The 27,383-nt window shown below is 35.8% G+C and overlaps 1 protein-coding gene across 1 annotated transcript in view; it reads right to left on the bottom strand.

The window, feature by feature from the left end:
* The window catches only part of LOC110461389 (transmembrane protein 132C-like), a 90,652-nt gene that overhangs the window by 6,600 nt on the left and 56,669 nt on the right, over positions 1-27,383 (bottom strand). The window contains exons 5-7 of the mRNA XM_021514839.1: positions 11,721-11,864; positions 859-1,082; positions 105-402 (exon numbers count right to left, since the gene is read on the bottom strand). Of these exons, the coding sequence (XP_021370514.1) occupies positions 105-402; positions 859-1,082; positions 11,721-11,864 (666 nt within the window). The remainder of the gene's footprint in view (positions 1-104; positions 403-858; positions 1,083-11,720; positions 11,865-27,383) is intronic.

The raw sequence follows: 27,383 nt of genomic DNA, 5'->3' as shown, positions 1-27,383 counted from the left end.
TCGAGTATACAAGATATGCCACGAAGAAAGTGATGCACTGTGACCCGAGTCCGATATCTGTATACCTTACCCCTATAACCCCTGGATGACCTTTGTATACTTACTTGTACTTCTGTCCTGCCAACACTTTGACCCTGGATGACAGCATTGTTCAGACTAACCACGCGAGGGTCAGTTACTCGGAGTTTGTCCAAGACCATATCAGTGACAGTTAGCCAGGCCTGTTTGCTCTTAAAGAAGTCTGGCCCATTTTGCGTGGATATATAAAACTGGGCGTACACCTCTACCGTGGCCTGTTGGTGACGCAGCTGACAGCTCCCTCCCCCACCGCCGCCGCCACGAGAGAACTTCCGATATTTTTTCATCGAAGGATACTGATCAACAAGTCTTTTATTCCTGGTTCTAAAAAAAATAAAACAAGGCTGACATGAATACATGGTATACTTATAATGTCAATGGTAGGATTATATACACATCTGAAGTACATATGTACACTCTAATGCACAAAAGACTGTTCGAAGACGGGACAAAGGTAATGCTGGCGTCACAATAATAATTTAAGTTGTACAAAATACTAGCTTCTTTCTATCAACTTAATTTGGGAGAATTTCTCTTTAGCTCATTCCGTAGAGTGTCAGACTAGAAAAAACAGAGGTCCCAGGTTCGACCCCTAGCGAGGGCATTGAAAAATGACTTTAATTACTTTTGTTACATAAACTAGGCACAGAATGAGCTAAAGAGAAATTCCCTAAAGTTGGTAGGAAGCGGCTAATATTTTACCAGTATGAAAGAATTAACATAAGATGTTTAATCTCACGGCTAACTGATGTTTGAATGAACACAATTAACAGTTCTTACCTGCCCCTGCGGTTGCCGCGGGACTGATGTCGCTGTGATACTTTCCAGCCTCGAACCTGACTCAGTTTGTCGTCTGATAACTGTACATCCAGGTGTTCAGCAGGTATCCATACTCTAACATTGATGAATGCTGTATTGCGTCCAGACTTGGTGATGATGGTGACATTGTGTGAGCCTCGCCTCTCCGTTCCGTCCACAAACACTGACGAGCAGTTGGATGCCACCTAGTAATGATAAAGGTAGATCACTCCGTTACTATATACACAGAATCAATTCTTTCTTTCTTGGCCCAAGATAATCGGTCACACTAATATTTTCTGTATCTTAATCTTGTCCAATTTGTAACAAAATACCAAAACTTACAATTTACATACATAATCATCTAATTGGGGAAACATCAGATGTACACCTTCCACCCATTAGTTTGTTTGCAATTTACAGGTTCTAGTGTTGGAGGAAACCGTAGTAGATAGAGAAAGCCACGGACCCATGGCTAGTACCTGGCCACTGCCCCATGTAGGCCTCGAACTGGCAAATAGTGGCGGAGGGCTAGTTTTCGCCTTAACCACTCGGCCACCTTGACAACGGCCCTGCTAACCTATTATACATCAACATGACTATCTACTAGGCAGTGGTTGACAGGATCCTATCAGGCAGTTCAATGCTTATATTGACTGTTTTGTGGGTCAGAAAAGAAATTCACCGACCAAAAATCAACATTTTGTTCAAATTAAATTGAATATATATCATGTTTGATTTTACAGTCAACAGAACAGTTTCAAGGCAGGTTGGTGTTATCAAACATTACCTTAAGGAGGTCATGGAGATGATAGGGGTCAAATATCAGGTCATGGCATTCCTAGCCAATTAAATGCCAACAAAATGAATGGTACAGTTATATTGTGGCATTGCCAAGCAGTGATTAACCCTTTCACCTTTGTAGACCATAATGGACTCATCCATATCAATGCATGGTAGAGCCTACTAAAGTTACATAGGGGTGAAAGGGTTAACATAGAGATGTCAGCAATCTGGTGTCATGCACCTCCTACGTTACTAAATTTATGGAATGAAAAGCAATGTAAGGTCACAGTTTTCACTTCAGGTCATACAACAAGTACATGTAAATAAGTAAGGCCATCCTGTCTCCAAGATTTCCATGATAAATTTGATTTCCATTAAATTCCATGATTTCTAGGGATTCTCCATGTACAGCTGTGGAAAAGCCACGGAAAATATTGTATGTCCCTTTTTGCCATGGAATTCCATGGAACATCATGAAAATACATGGAAAAAATATATAAGTATTTCCATGGAAATGGAAACAGGCAATTTCATCATAGAAAATGAAATGGTAAAATAACTTTTCTAAAAATAATTTTTAGACTTAAATATCTTCAGCTTCGGACTTGTTCCAAGACAGATTTATTGATAGTTTGCATGTCAAAGTTCAAACTACAAGAACATCCCATTATAGTCGATGTAAAACCATAATTTGCAGGTCAAAGGTCAAACATCAAGTACCTCTCATAACAGTCCTACTAGTAATGTATAGGGGAGGAGATAATATTAACCCCACTGTCGATTGTCAAAGTTTAAATGTCAAAGGTCAAAGATCAGTTGCATACCATAATAGTTGTACCACTTTACCAGTGATGAGGAGATGCTGGAGGGATGAGATATACTGAAGTACCACCTGCTTGGGAGTGTGTGAAACTTAAATGTATTGCCCATACATCCTCTACTTGCTCCCCACACAGTTGTTCCCCATGGCTGGCTCTACCTTGGAAAGTGTCCAAAACAGTTTAGAAGGTCACACACCTTCAGTGTACTTCTCATTTGTATGTTAATAACAGCGAGTGGAGATCAACACATCCTCTACCACTGTATGTAAAACAGCAAGTCTAGGGTGAGAAAGGTTGCCTACTCTATAGGCATTATCACAGAAACTCTGAACCTCAGGAAATAGAGCGTTATTTCAACAATATACTTAGGTGTAACACATAAGACAGCTTTCAGTGAAATGAAAATACATAAGGAAAGAGAAAGAAAATTGTTACAAATTTGAATGATTAAATCTTCAAAAGTGTGCATGATTGACGACCAAATATTTGGAATATGATTCAATGTCCAGATGTCTGTTACCTGTATTAACAGTTTTTTGTTTCAATGTAAGTCGGGAAAAGTGCTATGGACCCAAGTTTTTACAGCTTCAGTATCCTATTCCTATGTGTAACGATGACCTACTTTGAATCGTACTTTTGAGATGGTTTAATGTTGCATGTGTTAGGAAATTTTTGGATGACACTCAAGCACAATAAAGGAAAAACTCATATGGTAAACTTTTCACTTTTTCCGACTCAATTTCCCCGATTTATGTGTAGTCAAACAGTTTAATTATAATTGATTTTAAAAAGCAAAGACCATTACAGGAAGTGTTTTATTTAATGTAGATTGTATGTTTTTATTTTATGATTACGCTGATAAATTGACCAGAGCCTGAGACACTAAGTGTGACTATGATGGGGAGTGTGTATTTGTGTACAGTAAACCGGAGTAGTCTGATTTACAATGATGTGGTTACAGCTTTATTAGGCCAAACCATAGAAATTAAGATATCTGTTTCCTGTAATTGAATCTTAGAATATTTCAGTTATGTCATGCTCTGATGAAAAGTACAGTATTTGTTTTATAATGTCTTAGTAATAATTGTTTTGCCTTTGTATCTTTTATAAAGTAACAGGAAACAAGTATTTGATGTTTGCTTGTCCTACTAATCATTCCTAAATTAAATGTAATATAGTTCCTACCAGTAAACAAACTAGGCCAAGTAAAGTATATATCTGTTTCTTTTAACAATCTGTGGAAGGATTATATAAAAAGATTATACAAAAATATTTGAGTTTGGAATTTATTGTGCTTTAAATGCCTATATATAATTTTGAAAATTAACCGTGTTTTTAATCAATATTTTAAATATTCCTCTTCCAATGGGGCAACATCTATCTAAGGTCGTTAAGATCTGATGAATCGTTCAAGCGATACCATTTGAAAATAAAGTCACAAAATTTCATTCTACTAAGTCTTATAACTGCTCTGACCTTGACCTTTGACTTTGTATCCAAAAGTCTATATAGTGACCTGCCTCTCCCCAAGGGGCATCATCCATACCAGTTTGCTTGAAATCTGATTTAATATTTTAGAGGAAGAATAAAGAAACCAACATTTGCTCAACATTTCACTCTATTTATAATCACTGTGACCTTGACCTTTGACATTGTGACTTCAATATCAATAGGCTTCTTCCCCTCCACTTGGGGAATTATCCATCTAAACTTAGTTTACATAAGATGAATTATTTAAAAGACATCATCCAGAAACTTAAGTTTCAGAACACACGAGACACAACTGACAAAGCACCAGCTATGCTCCCGAAAATCTTTCAAAGTAAGGATTGATATATATATATAGAAGGTAGCATAATGGGAAACACTGTTTTTTCAGTTGGCCCTAAAACCTGTTTCTGTGATTTAGAAAATATATTTGGAGAAAAAGGAAAGATTATCTTCTCTAAAAACCACAGATAAATAAGAGACATTTGATCTTGCAGAGCGTCGTCTTGATAAGTCACCTGAAGATGTTCGTGCACTGACTTTTCTTAGTATATTCTATTATTTTGAAAACTTTTATAAAAAGAACTCAAATTTCCCAAACCTTGTGGAAAATCTCTTCAAAAAACTCTTTTCTCCAACTGTGCAATTTCCAATTTTGTAACGAAAATTATTTTGTGAATGTTCGTGTGATGAAGCCAGGACTGACCTTGACAGACGTAAGCTTCTTTTCGATATATTGTTTTGTGGATGGATCAATACCAAATTAACAGAGACGATAACGTACATGCAATGGAGCTACTATCTTCCAGGAGGCATAACACTGGTTTACAGTGACAGGTTCGATCAATACCGTACCAACACGCACGTTTATACATACATACAGGGTTCCATCACCCGCCTCTCTCTCAGAACACGCCCAATGAAGCAACTCAACTGATGGCAAAACCTTACATGTAGACTGAAAAAAAGCAACCCAACTGTGCTAATGAACCGTTTGTAAACATACATAAAGCTCAAGGTGATCTACTTTACTCAGGCTTATCTACAACCTTGTCATTAATTGAAAATGTCCCGACAAACCTCACACATTTGCATACATTCTGAAGTTGAAGTATATTTTCGCCATAAAATTACATGTTTGAAAATATTAATTTCTACATTATTAAATGTTGAATGTGACCTGAAATATCCACAAAGGGGAGAGGAGGGAGAGGAGAGAGGCATGTTTGCCGAGTGGTTAATGTGCTTTATTGTCTATGATCACTAGCCCTCTGGGTCACGGGTTCAAGGCCATTGTGGAGCAGTCATCAGGTACTGGCACAAGTCAATCGTGTTTCTATGGGTATTCCAGTTTTTCTCCGCCACCAAAACCTTATGACCCCAGCTGTTAATAGGACATACACATGAACAAACCAAATCCACAAAAAGATTCTAAGCAAAACACTGGTGACCTTTTGACCTTGAAATTATCTTTCTGTCTTACATAACCTAGAACTTTGTATCCACTCATTCACCAATTTGTAAAATTTCTAACTGAGATGTGGTTGAGTATTTTCCAGCTGTAAGAAAATTCATAACAAAGCATGTATGACCTAATGACTCTGACTTGCTGTTACTGTTGAAACTGTTAGGTCATCAAATATATTGTCAATAGGAGAACAATCAGGTCATCAAGTCAACTGTTACCTTGGAAACAATCAGGTCACCAAATCAACCGTTAACATGGAAACAATCAGGTCATCAAGTCAACTGTTAACATGGAAACAATCAGGTCATCAAGTCAACTGTTAACATGGAAACAATCAGGTCATCAAGTCAACTGTTACCATGGAAACAATCAGGTCATCAAGTCAACTGTTACCACGGAAACAATCAGGTCACGAAGTCAACTGTTACCACAGAAACAATCAGGTCATCAAGTTAACTGTTACCACAGAAACAATCAGGTCATCAAGTAGACCGTTTCTATGGAAACAATCAGGTCATCAAGTCAACTGTTAACATGGAAACAATCAGGTCACCAAGTCAACTGTTAACATGGAAACAATCAGGTCACCAAGTCAATTGTTACCATGGAAACAATCAGGTCATCAAGTCAACTGTTAACATGGAAACAATCAGGTCACCAAGTCAACTGTTACCATGGAAACAATCAGGTCATCAAGTCAACTCTTACCACGGAAACAATCAGGTCACCAAGTCAACTCTTACCACGTAAACAATCAGGTCATCAAGTCAACTGTTACCACAGAAACAATCATGTCATCAAGTAGACCGTTTCTATGGAAACAATCAGGTCACCAAGTCAACTGTTACCACGGAAACAATCAGGTCATCAAGTCAACTGCACATCACAATTAAAGCAAAGAAAACAAAGCTCAAATTTTCTTTCTTTCCCTGATTATATTGAGGTTTTGATGAATTATTTATGTGTGAAGTATCTGTATTTACTTCAATGATTGCCAAAATACACATTTAAATCAATTAAAAATGTATATAATCCATTTATTTATATGTTTCAATTGAAATTGAAAACAAATTTTGATTCTGATTAAAATCTGGCTGCCACAATCCTCTTCTCCCCCGAATCAAATCAAACTGGCCATCAGTTCAAAGGTGTTGACATACACAATTGTTTTGTTCTATTTTCAGGTCTAAATTGATTTTTGATAAAAAAAACTTACTCTTATCTAACCTGATTTAATACAATCTGTTCAAGGGAAGACTATTTCTAGGGGGCTTAGATATCACACCATCTCCCAAGTCAGCACCAACATCCTTGACTTGCTGGAACTATTGATTTTCAGCATCAGCAATATTTCTCTGGTGATCTTGCCAATGCAATAAGTACTTTATCACCTTCAGAAAGGACAGTTACAATATCCTTACACATGCATTCATTTAGCGGTTTATATTTTTTTCTTTTAAAAAGTGTTTTTTTCTTTTTTCATCACGGAAAGATAATGAAACGTCTACTATCACTCCTGCAATTTTCTTTGAAGGGATTTTCAACAAAAATACACTGAAACTTTATCTTCACAATTTGGTGAAAGTTTCATTAATTTTGTAAACAAAAACATGTTATTGTCCAAAAAAAGCTGGTTATTAATCCCCCACTAACAATACCTTTAATTATCAAAAAATACATGTCACACATATATATGTAATTGTACTGTTCAGAAAAGTGTTGGTCCTCTGATTCATTTTCTCTCACAACACTTACGTGTGACTAACCTTTGTAATGTCATGGTACCTTTATAGAACCTCCAATCCTCACAGTGTCTGTACACTTCGCTGTCTGACTGAATTCTGTATCATGATGTAATGTCAATACAAGAAGCCTTGCCCATTCTTTCATTTTTAGGAAGTGTCTATACAAGGGCAGGAACAATATTGTCTAACCTATTAGGTTATTTTTTCATAAATAACAAATTTGTCCCATTTTTGTCACTGTCAGTTTCTTTGTCCTTTGTTTTTCACTGTATGTCTCCTTGTCAGTAATTTTTTTTGTCTTCCTTTTCTCAGTATTTGTCTTTTTTCAATGTGAGGTTTAGTAATGACTATCCAACCCCCCCNATGTAAATTCTAACCTAGATGTCATACAGACTAATAGCCTGTGGAAACAGCAAACATTTAAATGCCCCCTCCACTACGTTGCATGGGCATAAAAATCAAAAACGCTCAGCGGACAAGATACTTAGATTAAGTAATGGCTATTTACTGGCACATCACAAGAATTCACTCATTGAATCTCGGATAATTTAAGGTTTTATAGAAAAAGTAGAATCCACACATGCTTAAATGTGCATGTTGATTTTTATCAAAATAAATGAACTAGAAATGACAGCCCAAATATACAAAAACGTTTTTGTTTATTGGAACAGACAACATCAAGTTTTGAGAATTTCATTTGTTTTTTCTAAAACAATTTACGGCAAAAACATCTCTTACCACTTTGCGTGGTTCCAAGTTTCAAAATTTTACACTTCCCTTGATAAAAAGTTCCTCAGAATCCTAATAGCAGTACATTGATTAAGTAATTATTGTTAGTGGAGCCTGAACGAGCAATCCAAATATAACAACCATGAGCAGTCAAGGTGCTGAAAATCCGGGGGAAGCAACACACTGGACTAGCACCTTCCCACAGGTTTTCATTGCTAAAGTAGCTTAATTAGCATAAATGTTGCTGCCCTTACTTCACACATCATTCAATTAAGAAATTTAAAAAAAATACAGACAAAAAAGTCAGTAAGACACACAAAGAGCCGGCGTGGAAAGTACCCAACACACTGTGGAGCACTTAACATCGTGGCAAAGACCCGGAAATTCGTACAAAATAAAACGCCTGGTATCAACAACAGCAATGGCTAAATGTGCTAAAATGTTTGTGTGAAGAAGTTCCATTTGTAGGAAGCACAGGTGTGACTTCCTTTTCACATTATCTTTGCAGTGAAGTATTCTTGGAGAGATGTAGGAGATGGGTTACGAGGAGGATGGGACCAGTTTTAATGGATTCCAAATTCTGCAAGGCCTATATTATTTATTGTGTATTTCAAGATTCATCAATCCAAATTTTTATCACTCCACTTTAACAATTAAAATTTTATCAAAAATATTAGGAACTGTTGATAACCCAATATCATAACCTTCACATTACCACGACATTTTAATATTGGATAAGATTTGGGATTTTTTTCTGATTTGTTACTGATATACATATCAAAATTTGTTGTTTAAATTTATTTCTATAAATGTTATTGAATATATGTATACAACTAGATAAGATAATTATAACAGGCAAAGCCGAAATAAATCTTCTCCAGTCATATGCATCTTTTGATGCAAAAAGAATAATTGGCGTCAACAAGAAAACAGTTTGATCAGCACTTATGAAACCTTAAACTAAAATGTTCATTTTTAGATCGATCTTGAAGGAGGGAAAACGAATGATGAATATGTCAACCACTCTCATTATATAACATAAAATAAATCCACTTTTTATCAGAAATTCTTTAACTTCCATATAGATCGAATCCAAAATATATTGAAATATGTTCACTGATTAGAACATTCCATGACTTTCTTGTGAAAGGAAAGAATGAAGACATAAAAATCTTGTCTACATGCCATAAAAACAACAGTTCTGACGTATTCCTACTAAAAAAAGCTCGGATACACGTCAGAATGGTGATAAAATATTCAATCCACATGATCTAAATGCGGGTTGTATTGATCGATCAGCCTTTGTAGGGTTAAGGGATTATGGTAGGAGGTAGCCGCCTCGGACAAGCAAGGCTGTCCCCGAGTCATGTTGTTATCACTCAATAACTCTGAGTGGGACTGCTATCATCTACCACACTGAAACAAGTAAAGCTGTGGAATGCGTAGAACACATTACACCTTTTTTTTAATTACCTAATCAAGCTGCTATCGGTAACCCAAGCCTCCTGCTAGCTATTTGGGTTAAAGGCCCCTCCAGGACAGAATTAGATGAAATGTGTCAAAACATCATTATTGCAACATTATATGTATTTTTCAGCTAAGGACCGGATTTGTTTGTCAGCTTCTATTAGATGCCTTGTCTTTCAAATCAGGTTTCAATATAACCATTGGCAAGTATTTGTGTTTGAAATTGGAATTTCAAAAAAAAACCATAAAATAGGAAAACTCAAGGTCAATTTCTCCTGGAAATTGTCCAACTATCTGGCCATTTTAGCACTGTAAAAAAATCCTTGAAGTATCTGCTTCAATCAAACCTGTTTTAATCTAGATAGCTAATTCATCACATTAGGAATTTTAAATTAATTACAAAAATCAAATTTTTCCAAATTTTTTAAATTATTGAAACTGAAAGACAATGTAAGTGTAAAACATATCCAGCTTTATCACAATGTGAACCAACAGCCAAGATTCTTAAGAATAGATTTTTTTCAGGCTGCATTTAAATTTTAAATTCATGAATCTTTTGACTTGAGCCAGCAAATTCACAAATTATTTCCATCTTCTTTTTCTTCAGGTACAATAACAGAAATGAATAAAATACAATGTTCTAGAAATTCAAAAAACAACAAATGGCTATCAACTTGTACGTGCCAGAAGATAACTATTGTTTAGCAAGTTTGACATTGCTTACATAGGAACACATTTCACCGGGATGTATTATCATCAAAATCTACATAGGTTTGATGAAAGTCCATCAAATATTTTTTTTAAGTCAATTTTATCTCTTGCTTTTGATGTTAAAGTAAAATTCAACCCTACATTTTATCGCAGAGAACAACATTTCAATTACACATCCATACCAAGCAGTCACATCAAAAAGCATGTGAGCGACAATCAACGCTCCAGAGTTTCTAATGACAGAAGCAACGAGTGCCGTCTTCCGGAGATGACATGAACATTCTCCTCCAGAGTTAAAGGGAGAGAAGATCACAGGGTTACAGATGAACAGTTGCACACCCTTGAAACTCTCTCCCCTACCGGTAAAACATGGAACGGTCTGCTGATTGATCTTTACAAGACTAAAGCTAAGAATAGGTAACACAGGTTAGCTTTGCCTGACATCATTGTTATGTTACATTACAAATTACAGAGGAGTGCTACAGACACAGGAGTCTAACCGGGGACACGATCCTTTTATCTTTTCATCAATATCAAACAAGTGTTTTTACATTGTGGCCGTTCCACAGCTGTGTATGACGGGCTGTTTGTTCAAGCGCTCTGTTCTCAGAGCTATTAAGCTCTGTGCATCTTCACATAACACTTGTTTATTTAGTTTTTTTCTTCTTCATCAAATACCATTAAACTAGTCTGGTAGGATATAAGCCATACTGACTTGATGTAGCTCTCAGCTGTGATCTTTGAAAAGTTAAAGTTAAATGTAAAGTGCTCTCATACTCCAAAATATCTGAAAATGTCTCATCATCACCCTTTTTTATCATTACATTATCAAATTAAATACTAATTTGGAATTTCCTTTTATGAACCAAATTCTTTTTGAAAATATATCGCCTATTTCATTTTTTTATTTTATGTTTCGGAGATCTTACAGAATCAGTCCCATATGATTAAGATCCGTGTCCCACTACACGAAAACACTCGACAACTCAAACATGGTTTTTCATAATTACATTAATCTCCCCTTAGTTTCGTTCAGGATATAACTTGTCCAGGTAGCTCATTTGATTACAGCAACAGTATAACAACTTGAGGACCAGGGTTTGAATCTTGGTCCAGCCCTGCAGAAATTTGCACTCAGAACTTTGTTATGGATGATATTTAATTTATTTCATCTTTATTATTTTTCGGGTTTTTGTCAGTGGTATTGTGATCCTTAACTCATACTACACACTTGATTGTTCCCTGTAAGGTACATTATGACATGATAGAGGCAAGGTCACAGACTTGTCCGGGATTAAAAAATATATATATATTGAGACGTATACCATACCAGTACCAAATAAAGATAAATTTAAAAAGTCACACAAAGAAAAACAAAATAAATGAATATACAACATTTGACATAGTGCCCTATCTAGCTAGAATCAGCCACCCTAAAGCACTTAATTTACAACAGTACAGAGATTTACAATTTATACAATCATATACATTAAATAGTTTAATCAATACAATTTTGAGGAAGCTGCCTTATCAGGTGCTAACTACTAGTCCTATGCCACCTGGCTAGTATCTCCCTGCGTGCGTATGCCTACGTGACGGTGTGTCCTGGAGATGTATTATTGTGCTTACCTTGAGGACCTCCTCCTCTGCTGAATGACAGGCAGTCTCCTCAGAGATGTCCCTCAGTTCATCCGTTTCCTTAACACTGTACACTCTGAGGGGATACACCTGTTTTCGTTCCGTCAGGAGAGCAAAGTTCAGGATTTCGCTGACCTAGAAAAAAGAAATAAGTAAATGGTCAGTGCACCTTATCTAAAGCTACTTCTGACCACAGATATTGAAATATGCAGCGAAAGTTCCTTCTATGTTCTTCTTGGGCAATCATATCAACGTAAATTAGGATGAAAAGACCATTATATTTAGGAATATATAAAATGTTCCATGTCTTGTGTGACTCACAAATTTTCAGAATGTTAAAATGAAAATCAAGGAAGAATTTTATAATCTTTAAACTTATTTCAGGGTGGTCGGGTGGCACAGTGAAAAACACACTCGCTTTTCACCAAAGTGGCCAGCATTTGATTCCCTGATCGATGTGAAAATGTATTGGGTCACCTGCCCGACCACATGGGTTTTCTCCAGGTAATCTGGTTTCCTCCCACACTAAGACCCCTGTGCGCTAACATCCGAGCCAAGAAAAACGATTAATATAAGTTGAAATAAATTATTTCATAATTGAGGTAAAATAAATAAATTGTAGATTTCTTGCGAACAATAACATTGTTTATATCACTATACTATTGAATAGCATAATATACATGTTTATCTCTGATGTCACCATCTGGTAGTCATGACAATTAAAGTTGTCCTCAATATTCCTGGAAAGCAGTGGACAAATCATGTAATATGTATTATCCTCTGCATTTGAAATGATGGCATTAATATTAAATCTTTAAGAACAACCCAACTAATAACAATAGTGATGTATTCTGATGCTACAGATGCCAAAATTGATTGTTGCCTCAGGGAGGAATGTATAGTGCATAATACAACATTTATTATTAAGGAATACAAGACATGTTTAATTGAAGAATGAACATGGCAGTCAATGTTTTCGTATCCATGCAACTACAACATGATACAGAAATTGGATGGCTGACACAACTTTTTACACTGAAACAAAATGGCTTCAATTTCTCACTGCCAGAAAGAGGAAGATTTGAAAGCGTGCTACCATTAGACAATACCTAACATTACATGTAGTTGTCTACTTTAATAGAGATTTTGTTTCCGAGACATTATAGCTAAAATGTGAAGCCATTCTACTTCATTAAATGTTCCTAATTCTACTTTCAGAATTCCGTCACTTTATGCCAAGAATGCATGCATGCTACTGTATTTATAAAATTAGCAAATACAAAATGTTAATAATTACCAAACAAATTAAAAGGATATGACTATATCCTTTTACTGACAATAAATCTAAAATCAAATTGACAGAAAATAACAGGATAAAAAGAGTGAAAAGTAATGATAAACCCATATAAGTGTTAAATTGCAAAACATGCAATCAGATTTATATAATCTTCATGGAAAGTACGAGAGATCTGGGAGTAGTATAATATGTAAATTTTCTGTAGCATAATGCTTGTGAACCACCAAGTCGAACTACATCGATATCATATTGTCGATACCTGGTGTATATAGTGCCAAGGAATACCAGCTCCAATACTATACATCACATTAGGAGACACAGTTACATTTTTTCTTTGTTAAAGAGAATCGTGCTCACTCTCACTGGGGCTTTCGAATCATTCAAAACTATGTTGCATTAATCCAAACTGGGAATTTTTCAGAATTATACAGAAAATTCATTTTGTTTACAAAGCATCACTTAAAATACACCATTATTTACAATAAATTAGTTCATTTTAGATGAATCTTTCAGGAGAAAAAAGACTATTTATTTTGTTTTTAATTGGAAAACATTGAAGAGAATTTGGGAAAAATTTAAAACTGTTTTCCATTGGGAATGGGGCCCAAAATTCAGCCCTCAAAAATCCATGCCTGTGCATTAATTTGAATGAAGTTGGAATGAAAGAAAAGTAGACTGCATCAAGTTAGTGTATTTTAAATGTGCTTCAGCTTGTAAAACCAGTCTTGAGGGATTAATTTCTTAATTCCCCCACAGAAAATTGTTCTTCATTTAGCATTTAGAATGTTAAACCCGAAAAACAAGATTTGTGATTGCTTGTTCTACAATAAAACATCTTTACAACCTAGACTCAATTTACATAACAAAAATACCTTTAGTAAAATCTCATTTTCACCATCATGATTTTTCTATTTCTGTTTACGGCATACAATATTGTACAGACGAAAATTATTCCCTTGAACTTTTAATATCAGAAACATGTTTTACTGTCAACAAACATATAAGCAATTAGAAATGAAGGAGTTTGATCCTTTGACATCTAAGCTATTAAGTCTTGGGATAATATCGCTCGACTTACATCTGATACTCAGAGATAATCTGCAGCATGTCAATGACAACCTCACCTTCCCACACAAATATTGCAAGGTATTCAGACAACATTTCCGAGTAATAAAACTTGCTGAAAGCCAGAATGATATAATTTTCCTATGGGTTGAGGATATTTGTGATGTACAACACTTTGGGCCTTCAGACGTAACACTCATTTCACTTTCTGCCCCAGAAGGTGTTCCCTGTTTCCACCAGACTCTGGTCGGCTACTCTATAACTTTTACCAGCTGAAGCAATGAGCCGCTCAATGGCTGTAGTGACAGACTCTCAATGGCTGTAGTGATAAACTCTCAATGGCTGTAGTGATACACTCTCAATGGCTGTAGTGATAGACTCTCAATGGCTGTAGTGATACACGCTCAGTGGCTGTAGTGATAGACTCTCAATGGCTGTAGTGATAGACTCTCAATGGCTGTAGTGACAGACTCTCAAAGGCTGTAGTGATAGACTCTCAATTGCTGTAGTGATAGACTCTCAATGGCTGTAGTGATAGTCTCTCAATGGCTGTCCGATCAGTGGCTGTAGTGATAGACTCAATGGCTGTAGTGATAGACTCAATGGCTGTAGTGATAGACTCTCAATGGCTGTCCGATCAGTGGCTGTAGTGATAGACTCTCAATTGCTGTAGTGATAGACTCTCAATGGCTGGCCGATCAGTGGCTGTAGTGATAGACTCTCAATGGCTGTAGTGATACACGCTCAGTGGCTGTAGTGATAGACTCTCAATAGCTGTAGTGATGCACTCTCAATGGCTGTGGTGATATACTCTCAATGGCAGTAGTGATAGACTTAATGGCTGTGGTGATACACTCTCAATGGCTGTGGTGACAGACTCTCAACGGCTGTAGTGATAGACTCTCAATTGCTGTAGTGATAGACTCTCAATGGCTGTAGGGATAGACTCTCAATGGCTGTAGTGATACACGCTCAGTGGCTGTAGTGATAGACTCTCAATGGCTGTAGTGATACACTCTCAATGGCTGTAGTGATAGACTCTCAATGGCTGTCCGATCAGTGGCTGTAGTGATAGACTCTCAATGGCTGTAGTGATAGACTCTCAATGGCTGTCTGATCAGTGGCTGTAGTGATAGACTCAATGGTTGTAGTGATACACTCTCAATGGCTGTAGTGATAGACTCAATGGCTGTGGTGATATACTCTCAATGGCTGTAGTGATAGACTCAATGGCTGTGGTGATACACTCTCAATGGCTGTGGTGACAGACTCTCAACGGCTGTAGTGATAGACTCTCAATGGCTGTAGTGATAGACTCTCAATGGCTGTAGTGATAGACTATCAATGGCTGTGGTGATAGACTCTCAATGGCTGTGGTGATAGACTCAATGAATCAGGTCTGTAGAACACACATCAAACACTAGATACACAGGTAGCTATCTCAGACTTCCTCTCTGATTTCCAGCCAAGAACAATAAATCAGGCCAGAAAAGCTGTGTTCATAACATCCCTGCGGTCTACAACAACTCTATCTCCTGCACTAGCCATTACATTTAATGATAACCTGGCAACATTATTGTGTCCAGCAAGACCAGGAATTATACTTGCAAAGTTTCCATATTTTGGATGGAGACTTTTGATTTTCCACACATTCTTTTATATTGTTCAAAGATTTCTGCTCTGGGTGAAAAGTTGGCAAATATGAGGTGGCTTCCAGTCAGAAGTATCAGAACTTTGGCTTTCACTTCTGTAAAACGGGAAATTTTTATGCTAAATTTGTATTAGATAAGTCATAAGCTATAAGAATTAAAAGGCAACTGTCTGATGATACCTATCTGTGTTACAATTTAGTACTTGCTTAATTAAGAGATGCTTCCATGATGTTCTTAATTTTTTGTCTGATATCATTGCTGTGCCTTAAAGCAATGACATAGTTTTTTAAATCAATCAATTCTTCACTCAATTAAGTCATAGCGGCAATATTTTGCCTCCAGAATTCTCGGATGCAAAAATCCTTCTTCCTTGAACGTTCTGAGAATTCCCATCAGGGTTGTCATAAGAAAAGGATAAAACTGAATAAAACTCAATTCTTACCAAATTAAAAATCTCCTTGCTGACATTTCTGCACTGGGAAGATGTTATTTATCAGAAGTAATACCTATTTTAAATACCAGCAAAGACAGAAAGAACATAACAGTAGGCCATTATTCGCCTGTATGAGCTGGTAAGTCTATTAGTATTACGATCTTGGTCCCCATAATGCCGCTTCAATGCTATAGCAATGAAATTGTCTGGTAAATACGACCTGGATTCATGCAATCTCCGAACGTAAGCCGATAATAAGAATGACTTTATCTTCAATCTCTTTTACGACTTTTTAAAACAGTTTAATAATTAGACAAACAAAAAAGAAGATAATACATTGACTTCATCTTTAAAGCATTTAAAAATGCCGGCAGTAACTTCAATACTCAGCCAAATAACCCCACTGACCTTTATAATTTCTGTGCTTTAATACTTCAAAAAATCAATGAAATGACAGAAGATGACCTTAAACGAAACCGTTTTAAAATTTTCAGTGACGCAAATCACACAGAAAATATGTTGAAATCATATTTCAATACTCATTTCTGTCCTAGAACATAACCACCGACAATGACATGTAATAATTGAACATAAAACCACACAATGACATCCAGTTTACAGCCCCTATAGATGAAAGGAACACTCGCACAGACGATATACCCCACTTTTATCTCGCTGAGTAAATATTTGGGTACTCGTGTCCAGATCAATAAAACTCTCGAGTACGCTCACAACTTGAGTGTGGCGTGAAGCTGTTTCACTTCAAGGCCTACTCTGTAAGTGATAATCCTGATTATTGTGTTTTAAAACATCCGATTTTGTTTAGAGTCGTGACATAATTACAAGGTTGTTCTCCTCACAATCGCGATCATTCTATCGTTAAATTTTCCTGTCTGTATGATCCTCAATTTTGATAACACCAACAAGGCGATAAGATATTTTTAAACCTTGCAGAATGCCACAAATGTTGAAACAAATTCCCAAGTTCCATGAACATAAAAACATATAAAGTCGCCCGAGGATATTTGATCCATTGTGCAAGGTAAAGAAACCTTTAAAAAGTCAATGGATTGCTACATAATCTTTTACAAGGCATACTCTGTTTCATAAGGAAACCTTTAAAAAGAACCTACCAGCTCTATTCTAGACATCTAAAGGTGACAATACTATACACACATTTCTGTCTGTCTCACTCAGTGTAAGAGCATTGAGTTCAAAAAGAACATTACTGCAAATACACTGGCATTTCAACACAATCTCAGGACAGAACATTTGACAAGATCTTATATTTCTAAACATCTTGTTTTGGTAATAAGACATTTTTACTCATATTCACAAAATCAAATGGTTCAGATTTTATCAAATTATCTTGACTAGCAGAAATTCAACCTTTTGGAATGTATTTCAATCAAGTTTTCATACAACCATTTGAATTTATTTTTAAATTTAATAAAATTAAAAATCACCCTTTTTAAGTGAAGTGGGGGTGATCTTTCCAAACTTGACAAGATCTTTATCATTCTAACATCTCGTCTTGGTAATAAGACACTTTACTACGAATCAAAAAGTTAAGGAGAATGAATGATCCAAACAAGTGAGGTTCCTCAAAAATGGATAGGTGGAAATAATCCAGACTAAAGGAATCTCCACTCCTACACCAGACGAGTTGAACTAAGAGGGAGCCCAGTCCAACACTGTGAGGCTACGACAGAAATTATATGAATTCAGGAATGGGATATAAATCATTTGAAGCTGTAAGAAATATTCGGGGAACAGTTACAACTGATAGACATCGCAGCCAAGTTTTTACAGACAATATATTTCTCCCCAATCTAGGTAAACAGCTTTAATAGAGATACCATCTCCGTGTTACTACCTTGACACCTTGTGTGCAGGGTAAGAGAACAAATTGAGGCCTAACATTGGCTACCCTTGGCTGACTCACAAAGGTGGGTCGACTATCTAAGGCCAAATCTACATGCTGTCAATAGATAACAAAAACTGTGTCGTCTAATGTGACCGTATCTTCCGTCTTCTAATGTGTCACATCTTTTATTTCTTTACGATGGACCAATGTTACAACAACACTGGGGTCAGATTTTACTGTTTTGAATTCCGAAACCTCAAATCCCTGTAACGTAAAGTATGACAAGCTTTTCAATAGACTATAACATACAATTTTCAAAGAGAAATTTAACGTTTGCATTTTGATAATGATGGTATATTTAGGATAGCTGTCCTACTACACTGTGTTTTTCCTTGATGTAGTAACCTCCCCTTAATTTCCGTTTGGATAGAGCTATAGCACCGCTGGGCCAAGACACTTCAGTTGTCCAGAAAACTAAATACACTGTTGTTGATTATATTTGAATTCATCTTGATTTTTTCTCATTTGAGTCCCACAAGGTATGGATTTCTTTTCAGAAATGATTTATCAAAGATAAAGTCATGCTGTAAAAAGAAGTTTCCAACACTTCGTTAGATTTTGGCAGTGGTACGAGCCTCCTTAAGTCAACAAGATAAACAAAAATATATTTTGAAACAGAAAAAAAATGTTTGTACTGGGCAAATGTGTATTGCAAAATATGCGATCAATTACTTATAAGATTCTCATTTCTATTTCAGAATTTCTTGTGATTTATCAATGACTTTTGAAGATCCCTTAAATCACTATCAAGGTTAATATGTCCATTTCCATAAAATCTAAAGGAAACAGTTACTCCAGAGAATATCCCGGTTTCTGTCTGTAGCTTTTGAGCGTTACAGAAACATTAATGAAATCAATCCTATGCATGCATACAGTAGTATTCACTTGATTGCATCATATAAGCACACAAGATTGGATTTAGTTAACGTTTCTGTAAGGCTCTCAAAAACTACAGACAGAAACCAGGATATCACATTCTATTTACAGTAACAGTGTCCTTGACATTAGGCAGCTCTTAAACCCTACTGCAAGCAACTCCATGTCAGAAAAATGTCAAACAAATCGGAACTCTCCTTTGTTGGAGAGACAATCCCAGCACTGGGAACTATACCTTAAGTGGTATATGTCCCACTTCTGCCTAAATATTCCTTCACATAAGTAAGATCTTAGCTAAGGTTCTGTTTCTTCCCCTCACCAGCACACAGCTCACATCAAAGATGAGGTCGCTTTTCTACCTTACATCAACGCTGCAGATATCTAACATGATGACCGATTTCTGCCTACAATGAAAAAACCTGCTTCCTTCACGTCTACACAACCCAAAACCCAATCAATCAACAGTCTCATTAAGCAAATTGATCCCAAATGTTCAAAGGCAGAAGCAGATCAATGAAGATCCTCTTAACTCCCCGAGGCCAGTCATGGAACACACAAAAACAGTGAAGGCCCACCTCAAACGGCTTCAAGCCGATCAGGTGCGACTGAGACAGCAGAGAAATTGAATTTTCAAAAAAAAATCATAATAAAGTCACAGAGCACGTTACAATCATTTTCTGCAACGTGTGCAAATACTTGAGCTCCGACAAAAGTGTTGTTGATTTAGAGAAATATCTTGTACTGGTCACAGAGTGCACAGTAGACATTGGGAATCAAACAGCAATTTGTAACGTGACATTTCACGAAATTGAAGTTATTGGTCAATTTGTATTCAATTTGAGGACAGAACTTTGATGTAAGTAAAATGTATTGTGTTAAAATCAAAAAATTTCAAATGTGCATAAGTATGTGCCTGGCTGTGTAACTCAATGACAGGTAATGTTATGTAAATATATCCAACAGAATTCAAGGCAATATATATAAACAAATGGCCAGACAATGTACTTTTTGCCCCAGTTTATTTGATTGAGTTGGTAATATCATTCCCACAGACTTTTCCAGGAATATATCCTATTGTTCTCTCACACTTATTGTCTTCACCCAGAAGATTGCCTATTCTGGCTGGCCAATTAAAAAGTTCATTTTTAGACAGGTTTTTCTGCAACTGAAGAAAACATTTGTTTTACATCTTCTAAAGCTACGTGTCTTTGAAGACCACTGTGAACAAACACATTCCTGCCAAGGAACCTCTTCAACCAGCCACCGGTAATCCAGTGGTTCCACTTTGTGATCCAGCTAGCGTTTTATGGGGCCAATTCTCCCTTTCTTATCCTAAAGTTTTGCTGTCATGCAGCCATTTCTTAATGAAGCCACTTTTACCGGGAAGAAAGACAGCAGGATTACCTACTCCGTGTGTAAAAACTGACAGTTTTCATGAAAATAATATAACAAATTTGAATGATACGGTTTGTTTATATGGAGTATCCATGAAAGTTCTAAGGAGATTAAAACCACGAAGTGGAGTACCCAGGAACATTTCGTGTAGTACCGTTCGTAACTATTGTATATATCTATTTCATATCTTACAGATGGTAAACCGCAACTATTTAGTATTATAAGCCCACCAGTCTGGCACTACAAGGGTGCAACCTCTTCCTTCAGATAGGACTTTTCATGTCAATGTCAATTAAAAGATTTCAAGATTCCACAGGTTTATTAAAGGGAAAGTACAGTAAATTCCCAGTCTATATATTACATACATCAACCACTAGTTATACTGTATAACAGGACATATACCAGTAGTATGCTGAAGGTATTCTGTCTTTTTCTTCTTTCACATCCACATAAATCTTTGTCAGTGTTGAGTTTGAAACACATACAGAACCTTTCACAATTTATGATAAGTGATTTCCAGAACATATTGAGCATAAAAAATCTTTTGATAAAAAGTTAAATTAGTAGAACATAACTCAATACATTTTTGACAAAAAAAAGTCTACCGGTTCTATGAGACATCAACCGGAAGTTCAATATATGACTTGCATTTATGTCTCCGACTACTTTACATCCCTGAAAACCAGCATACTGATATGAAATTCAATGGAGGGCCAAGCCCATTATGTAATCATAGGGTGGTTTGGCAAACTCAAAACTCTTCCAAAAATAGCCGTTTGTTTTCAAATGAAGGACCAGCAATTCCAGTATTAGATAACGTCCTCAGAATCTAAATATATCCCTCAAACATCTACACGAATATAAGCTTGTGTGTGTAAATAGTCTAGCCAGTCATAAAGCGTTCTAGTGATCGCAAACATGTTTCCAATTCATATAATAGGTTTTAGAAAGTTTTTTATAAAGTTCTTCTGTGTCTGACGACTCTTGTAATAGATGTCCAATCATCCTTTAGCAAGTCTATATCACACTGATGCAGTATATCAAGTCGCGAAAATTGGAAATACACAAAAAGTGAACAAATCTAAAGGTTCACCTTAACCCTGTAGAATTCTGGACAAAAAATTATCTAGAAAAAATAATAATATCACAGTGTCAGTAACGATTCCAATATGAGCAGGTGAATACGGAAATAACAAAGCTAATTGAATCAGAAACAGAAAGACTGTTCTTAACAAAGATCTGTATAGTATCCCAGCACTTAATCTCAAAGGATGGTGGAATGGAGAGGGGGAGGGGGTGAAATGGGGGAAGTNGCCTCTGTTGTAAGTAGATGAAGAATACAAAAACAAAGCTGTTCATTCTATACAATTCCAAGTAGTTTGCTTATCAGCAGATTTAATCTTTTTGAATTTGGCAACAAAGACATCACAGGAACCTGCTCTACCTAATACTTTGTTAACCAAAGAATCCACCAGAACACTAAATTTACTGTTAGCCATTTCCCTACAAAAACAACAACATTCCGTCCAAATATTTATGTAAAAAGTTAAACATTTTGATACCACTAATATCATAATGCAGGAATAAAAGTTTTCAGCACAATTTGTTTAGATAATACACCAATATCAACTGTTATCTGACGGTTGACATTATAATTTTTACAGTTATCATATTCCCTGTAATAAGCAACCTTCCTCCAAACTAACATTATTCTATGAAATATATCAGACCAAAAATATATTGTTAATTGCAGAAAGGTATTTATCTCTCTTTTTTTAAATCTCTCTGGAAATTCAATTGCCAGGCAACTGGTTATGGTTTTTTTAGTTCACTGCTGACTAGAAAAGGAGTAAAATACTGAGATTGGAGCAAAATAACTGGAAAGAAGTAATATAATCATTTATTACTTTAATGGGTGGTGTAATATGTATAAATATGAGACATAAACTGAAATAAATGGGAGCCTAAGAAACAAACCGTTACATTTCCTGGTCTTTTTCAGTCCCTTTTTAAACATTTTGCTGACCCTCTACAACTAACTGGCTAGCAGGAATTTTTCTTCTGACTCTTTTGATATAACTGTTTAAGGATGCTTGTTCCACTGCACTGTGTTTATTCCTATATACAGTAACCTCCCCTTAAGGGTCCCTGTCCCACTGTACTGTGTTTATTCCTATATACAGTTACCTCCCCAAAAGGATCCCTGTCCCACTGCACTGTGTTTATCCCTATATACAGTTACCTCCCATTAAGGATCCCTGTCCCACTACACTGTGTTTATCCCTATATACAGTTACCTCCCTTTAAGGATCCCTGTCCCACTGCACTGTGTTTATTCCTATATACAGTTACCTCCCCTTAAGGGCCCCTGTCCCACTACACTGTGTTTATCCCTATATACAGTTACCTCCCCTTAAGGATCCCTGTCCCACTACACTGTGTTTATTCCTATATACAGTTACCTCCCCTTAAGGATCCCTGTCCCACTGCACTGTGTTTATTCCTATATACAGTTACCTCCCCTTAAGGATCCCTGTCCCACTGCACTGTGTTTATCCCTATATACAGTTACCTCCCCTTAACTTCGGGTTTGATATAACTGTTTCACAGTTTGGCCAGAACACTTCCATTGACCACATGGCTTAGGCGGTTAAAACAGCTGAAGTCTAGGGTTTGAATTGATTCCTGGTGACGTTTTACACTCAGTACACTGCTGTTGATTGTATTTTGTTAATTCCATGTTTCTTATTTCTCATAAAAGCCCCGCAAGGTATGATGTTCTTTCCAGAAATGATTTATCAAAGGTATAGTCATGCCGGCAAAATGGTTTCCAGCACTTCGTTACAATTTTTGGCATTGGTAACTGGATTCTTAAAAGAGAGTTATCTTCTCAGATTACAAAGTAACTTGAAACACATATAACTGTACACGTCTCATTATGAAGGATCACAAACTTTTCAAACATAAACAAAATTTGCTCTTCTTAAAGCCTTCATTTTGTTCCCTTGAAATTCTACATAAGTTGAATTTGAAAACATGAAAATCTAGCCAGCATGACTTTTTTTTAATTTCTTTTTCTCATTAATTTCAACAATTGATATTATTTTTAGCATAAAAATTTATATATTTCAATAGACGGGATAATAAGAAACAGATTAAAAACACATCAAACTAATCAAATTGTTTCACTTTAATTTCAGCTACAATTTTACTCATCAATTTATTTTCAAGCCATTTTTTTTTTAATTCAAGAGGATTATGCCAAAATCTTATCTTCTTTCAGACAGGCCAGGGTGACCACGGATTCTGATGCAGGCATGAAAATATACCCACTGCCATGCTGTGTGTACTCCAAATCAAATCCTTTATAAATCTCCAATGATCATTGATGGGATAATTTTAGGAATCTGTAATGTACCAATATTACTGTACGGCTCATACATCAGCAGTAATAACATGTAATGGGGGCCAGAGGAACTGAGAGAGAACACATTGAGATCTCCATGTAAGTGTATTATATACCCTGATGGTTCCAACATTGTCCCGCTGCAGTTCCATTAAATCTGTCAGACATTATATATATAGGCTTGTCTTGAAATTCAGTGCTATAGTGGTCAGTAGATGACAGAATAATTGACAGAATAATTCATCGGTATCCATTGAACATCACAAAAGAAATAGGGGGACATATACAAATCCATCCACTGACCACCAAAATAAACATATACCAGCTTTCAGGCATGGTAAGCTTGACGACAGAAAAGACTAATACAACTACAATGTAGAGATAGTTTAACCTGCAAAGCAAGTCTAGAGTCTCCCAGATTTCAGGTATAGTTAGCTTAACGACGCAAAAAATCAATACAACTACAATGTAGCGATAGTTTGACCTGTGAAGTGCTTGTTCACATCGTTAGCTATCACAAGTCTAAAGCCTCTCAAGTGGGTGGAGGCATTATGCTTTGTCAGCTTGCAGATGGAACACTTTTTTGCATGGACTTTCAAGAACAGTTCTGGTCTCACTAGAATCCTCTGACCCTTCCAAGTCTACAAATATATTGTAAGATGTATCCTGTCTTCACTACAGTAAGCATATAGGGTCTCGGGACCAAATTCCTTCACGACAAAATTTGTAATTTTTACACTTAACGACATCTGTCTGATGTTTTCTCAACATGTTTTTTCCGTCTTTTCTGGTGTTTTGAAGCACTCCTTATAACTCACTATATTTCAAGTTTCAAACATGCACCAGCTAACTGCAAAGGCTTGTTGGTTGGTACATATTAAAACCTTGAAACAATTTAAAGCCCCAATAAAGGTGTTTCATGTTTTAAAGTAAACTAACAAAGTCTTCTAGAGCAGGTTTTGTCTGTGTGTAGCGAAAATATTCCCATGAACCCCCGAGTATCCTGTAAGAGGACTACATCCACGATCCCTCTTATCCCACAAGTACTTTGTACTTACATGTAACAATATAATATCATCAAGACCAGTAGCCCAACACACATCCCTTTGATAAAACGAGTTGGCCTGGTATCATGTACAGAATTACCTAAATGTGTGACCTAAAAATATAGGCTATTAAGAAAAATGACCTTAACATAGGTTAAGGCTAAGAGAACTTCTCTTGAAACTTTCAATTCAAAATACAAGTGTAGCAAAAGGATGAAATTTTGACTCAGTCAGGATTTAACAAAACGATTAAATTACCTTTCTAACTTTTGTGAACTTTTTAGTTTGGAAAGCAGATAGTATATATGCAACTGTAATTTTGATAAGTCCATTATTTTTACAGCAGCAATGAAGAACAATAACATTGACAGAGGATATATTGTTTGCTGTTCCTGGTTGTGCCGTTTCCGGTCAATATTGTTCTTTGTTAGTGTAATAAAATCACTGATTGACCTCATCAACACATGCTATAATTGTATAATGTATGGATTGTGCAATTCTATAAACACCAGCCCTTGTCCATACTAAATTTAATATCGCATGATTCTGTCATAGAATTATTCTTAAAAACATAGAAAACAAGACTTGCTAATGGTGTATAGTCAATGTAGTGGTGATGCATTATGAGCATTAAACGCAAGCGAGTAAACAAAACTAATTTCACCATATCCCCTTGGTACATATTTCCAATTTAATAAATTGAAACTTGGACAATGCAGACCCAGTGTTACGCAAGGTAAGATTAGGATCTGTTCCTCTCACTTACAAAGAACACCCAATACGATATCCCATAATACATTGATCTAGCTATTGATACATCGCTCATATATTTGTTCAAATAGATTCTATGTTCCATATGTTCACTATATATTTATTACAGAACGGAACATGAAGGGTGTAGATGGTTCGTAATGAGGAGGTATCGACAATAGACAATTAACGAATCATACCACTACAACCTAGAGTGAGAATAGAGGCCGAAAATTAAAAAAAAAGAAATCGTAATCAGAAATCCTATATCTCAATGACTTCTCAGTTTCAAACATAAAAAAAAAAATTCAATACATCTAAGGTTTCTCAACAAAACAATTTATTCATGCAAGGTAGATATTTTTACAGTTATTTGGATACCCATCGTTCTATAATGGGATTTTAGCAGGACCTCAGGTAATACCCTGGTGTTGAAGGGCTGCCGGCTTAACGTGCCACTGATCCTTTAAATTTCCTAAGCTGAACGGGTATCAATAGAATATACGTTTGAATGGGAAATCACTATGTAAACAACATTCCACATTTCGACAGGAAGCCCTACTACTTTCTTCGCCGATCAATAGTGTAACCGAAACCCTATGAACGTTCCGACCTTAGATGTGTGTATGCGAATATTTGAACATTTTATTAAAACTGAATTGGACCCTACAACGACACTTGATGAGAAATCTATGTGTCTATTTCAAGTGTTTTTTAAATTCAATTTAGGTGCGGGAACTATCTTTGAAACTTTGAAGTGTATTAATCATGGATCAATTAAATGCATGTGTGCAAAAATCCTTGAAACTCTGAAGTGAATAATATCATAAATGATATATCATTTTAATATAGGTGTATGAGAAATGTCCTTAAAACTTAAATTGTATAAATTCAATGTAGGCGTAATAAATAGCCTTGAAACATTGGAGTGAATAAATGATGCATTTAGAAAAACAAACATTTTCAAAAATATACAAACAGCACTAGCATCAAGACCTGACAAAATGTCCATATTAAGTGGCTTTTTATTTTATTTTTACTTTTTCTAAATAAATGCTTTTGTTCTGTGAATCGAACTTTGTTCTGCTGATGCACAGTGTCAGCATCATATTCTAGATTTTCAAATATCCACCACACTTACTGCAATTGTTTTGGGATTGTATATATTCTTTTACTTTGTGGCATTTGCTATCGAAGGTGTTGATATTTAAACGTAATTTACACAGAGTTTGTATTGTTTAGAAATTGTTTGTCCTAACTAAGCTCATTGAAATGAAAACAAATATTCTTAAATGATATTTGATTGCTGTATACCCGTATATTGGAGAACCAAATATGTACAATGCTAATAGGGAAATGGATCTGTTTGTATTTCTGGTTTCTCTACACAAAGGTAATTCACATTTATCCATCTGAAATCGAGAACCTTCATAAAAATTCAATACTTTTGACAAAGCTCGTAGAAAATTCACACAAAGTGTTAAATTTACAACCCAACATCTGTTATCACCATTGTAAGGTACATTTGTGTTGAAACAATGATTCAACTATATTTAAACAACAAATATTCTGAATTATTTATTACAGAAAGCTGGCGAATATCAATTTGAAAACCACATTATACACTTCAGTTGCCAATTCCAAGAAAGTAAAGAAGAAAGTTTGACAGAATTTTTTTCAAAACTGAAAATAATGGAATCAAGAAATAGAAATTTGAAATGTTCTCACAAATGAAATCTACAGGAAAGTAAGTTTACAAATAAAATCTCACCAACAATCAGATAAAAAAACATTTCTTAAAGCCCAA

Source organism: Mizuhopecten yessoensis, unplaced genomic scaffold (genome assembly GCF_002113885.1).
Source record: "Mizuhopecten yessoensis strain PY_sf001 unplaced genomic scaffold, ASM211388v2 scaffold10603, whole genome shotgun sequence".
In the NCBI taxonomy this organism is placed as follows: Eukaryota; Metazoa; Mollusca; class Bivalvia; order Pectinida; family Pectinidae; genus Mizuhopecten; species Mizuhopecten yessoensis.
The sequence above is the reverse complement of the archived record's forward strand: the minus strand, read 5'-3'. Positions and strand labels throughout refer to the sequence as shown.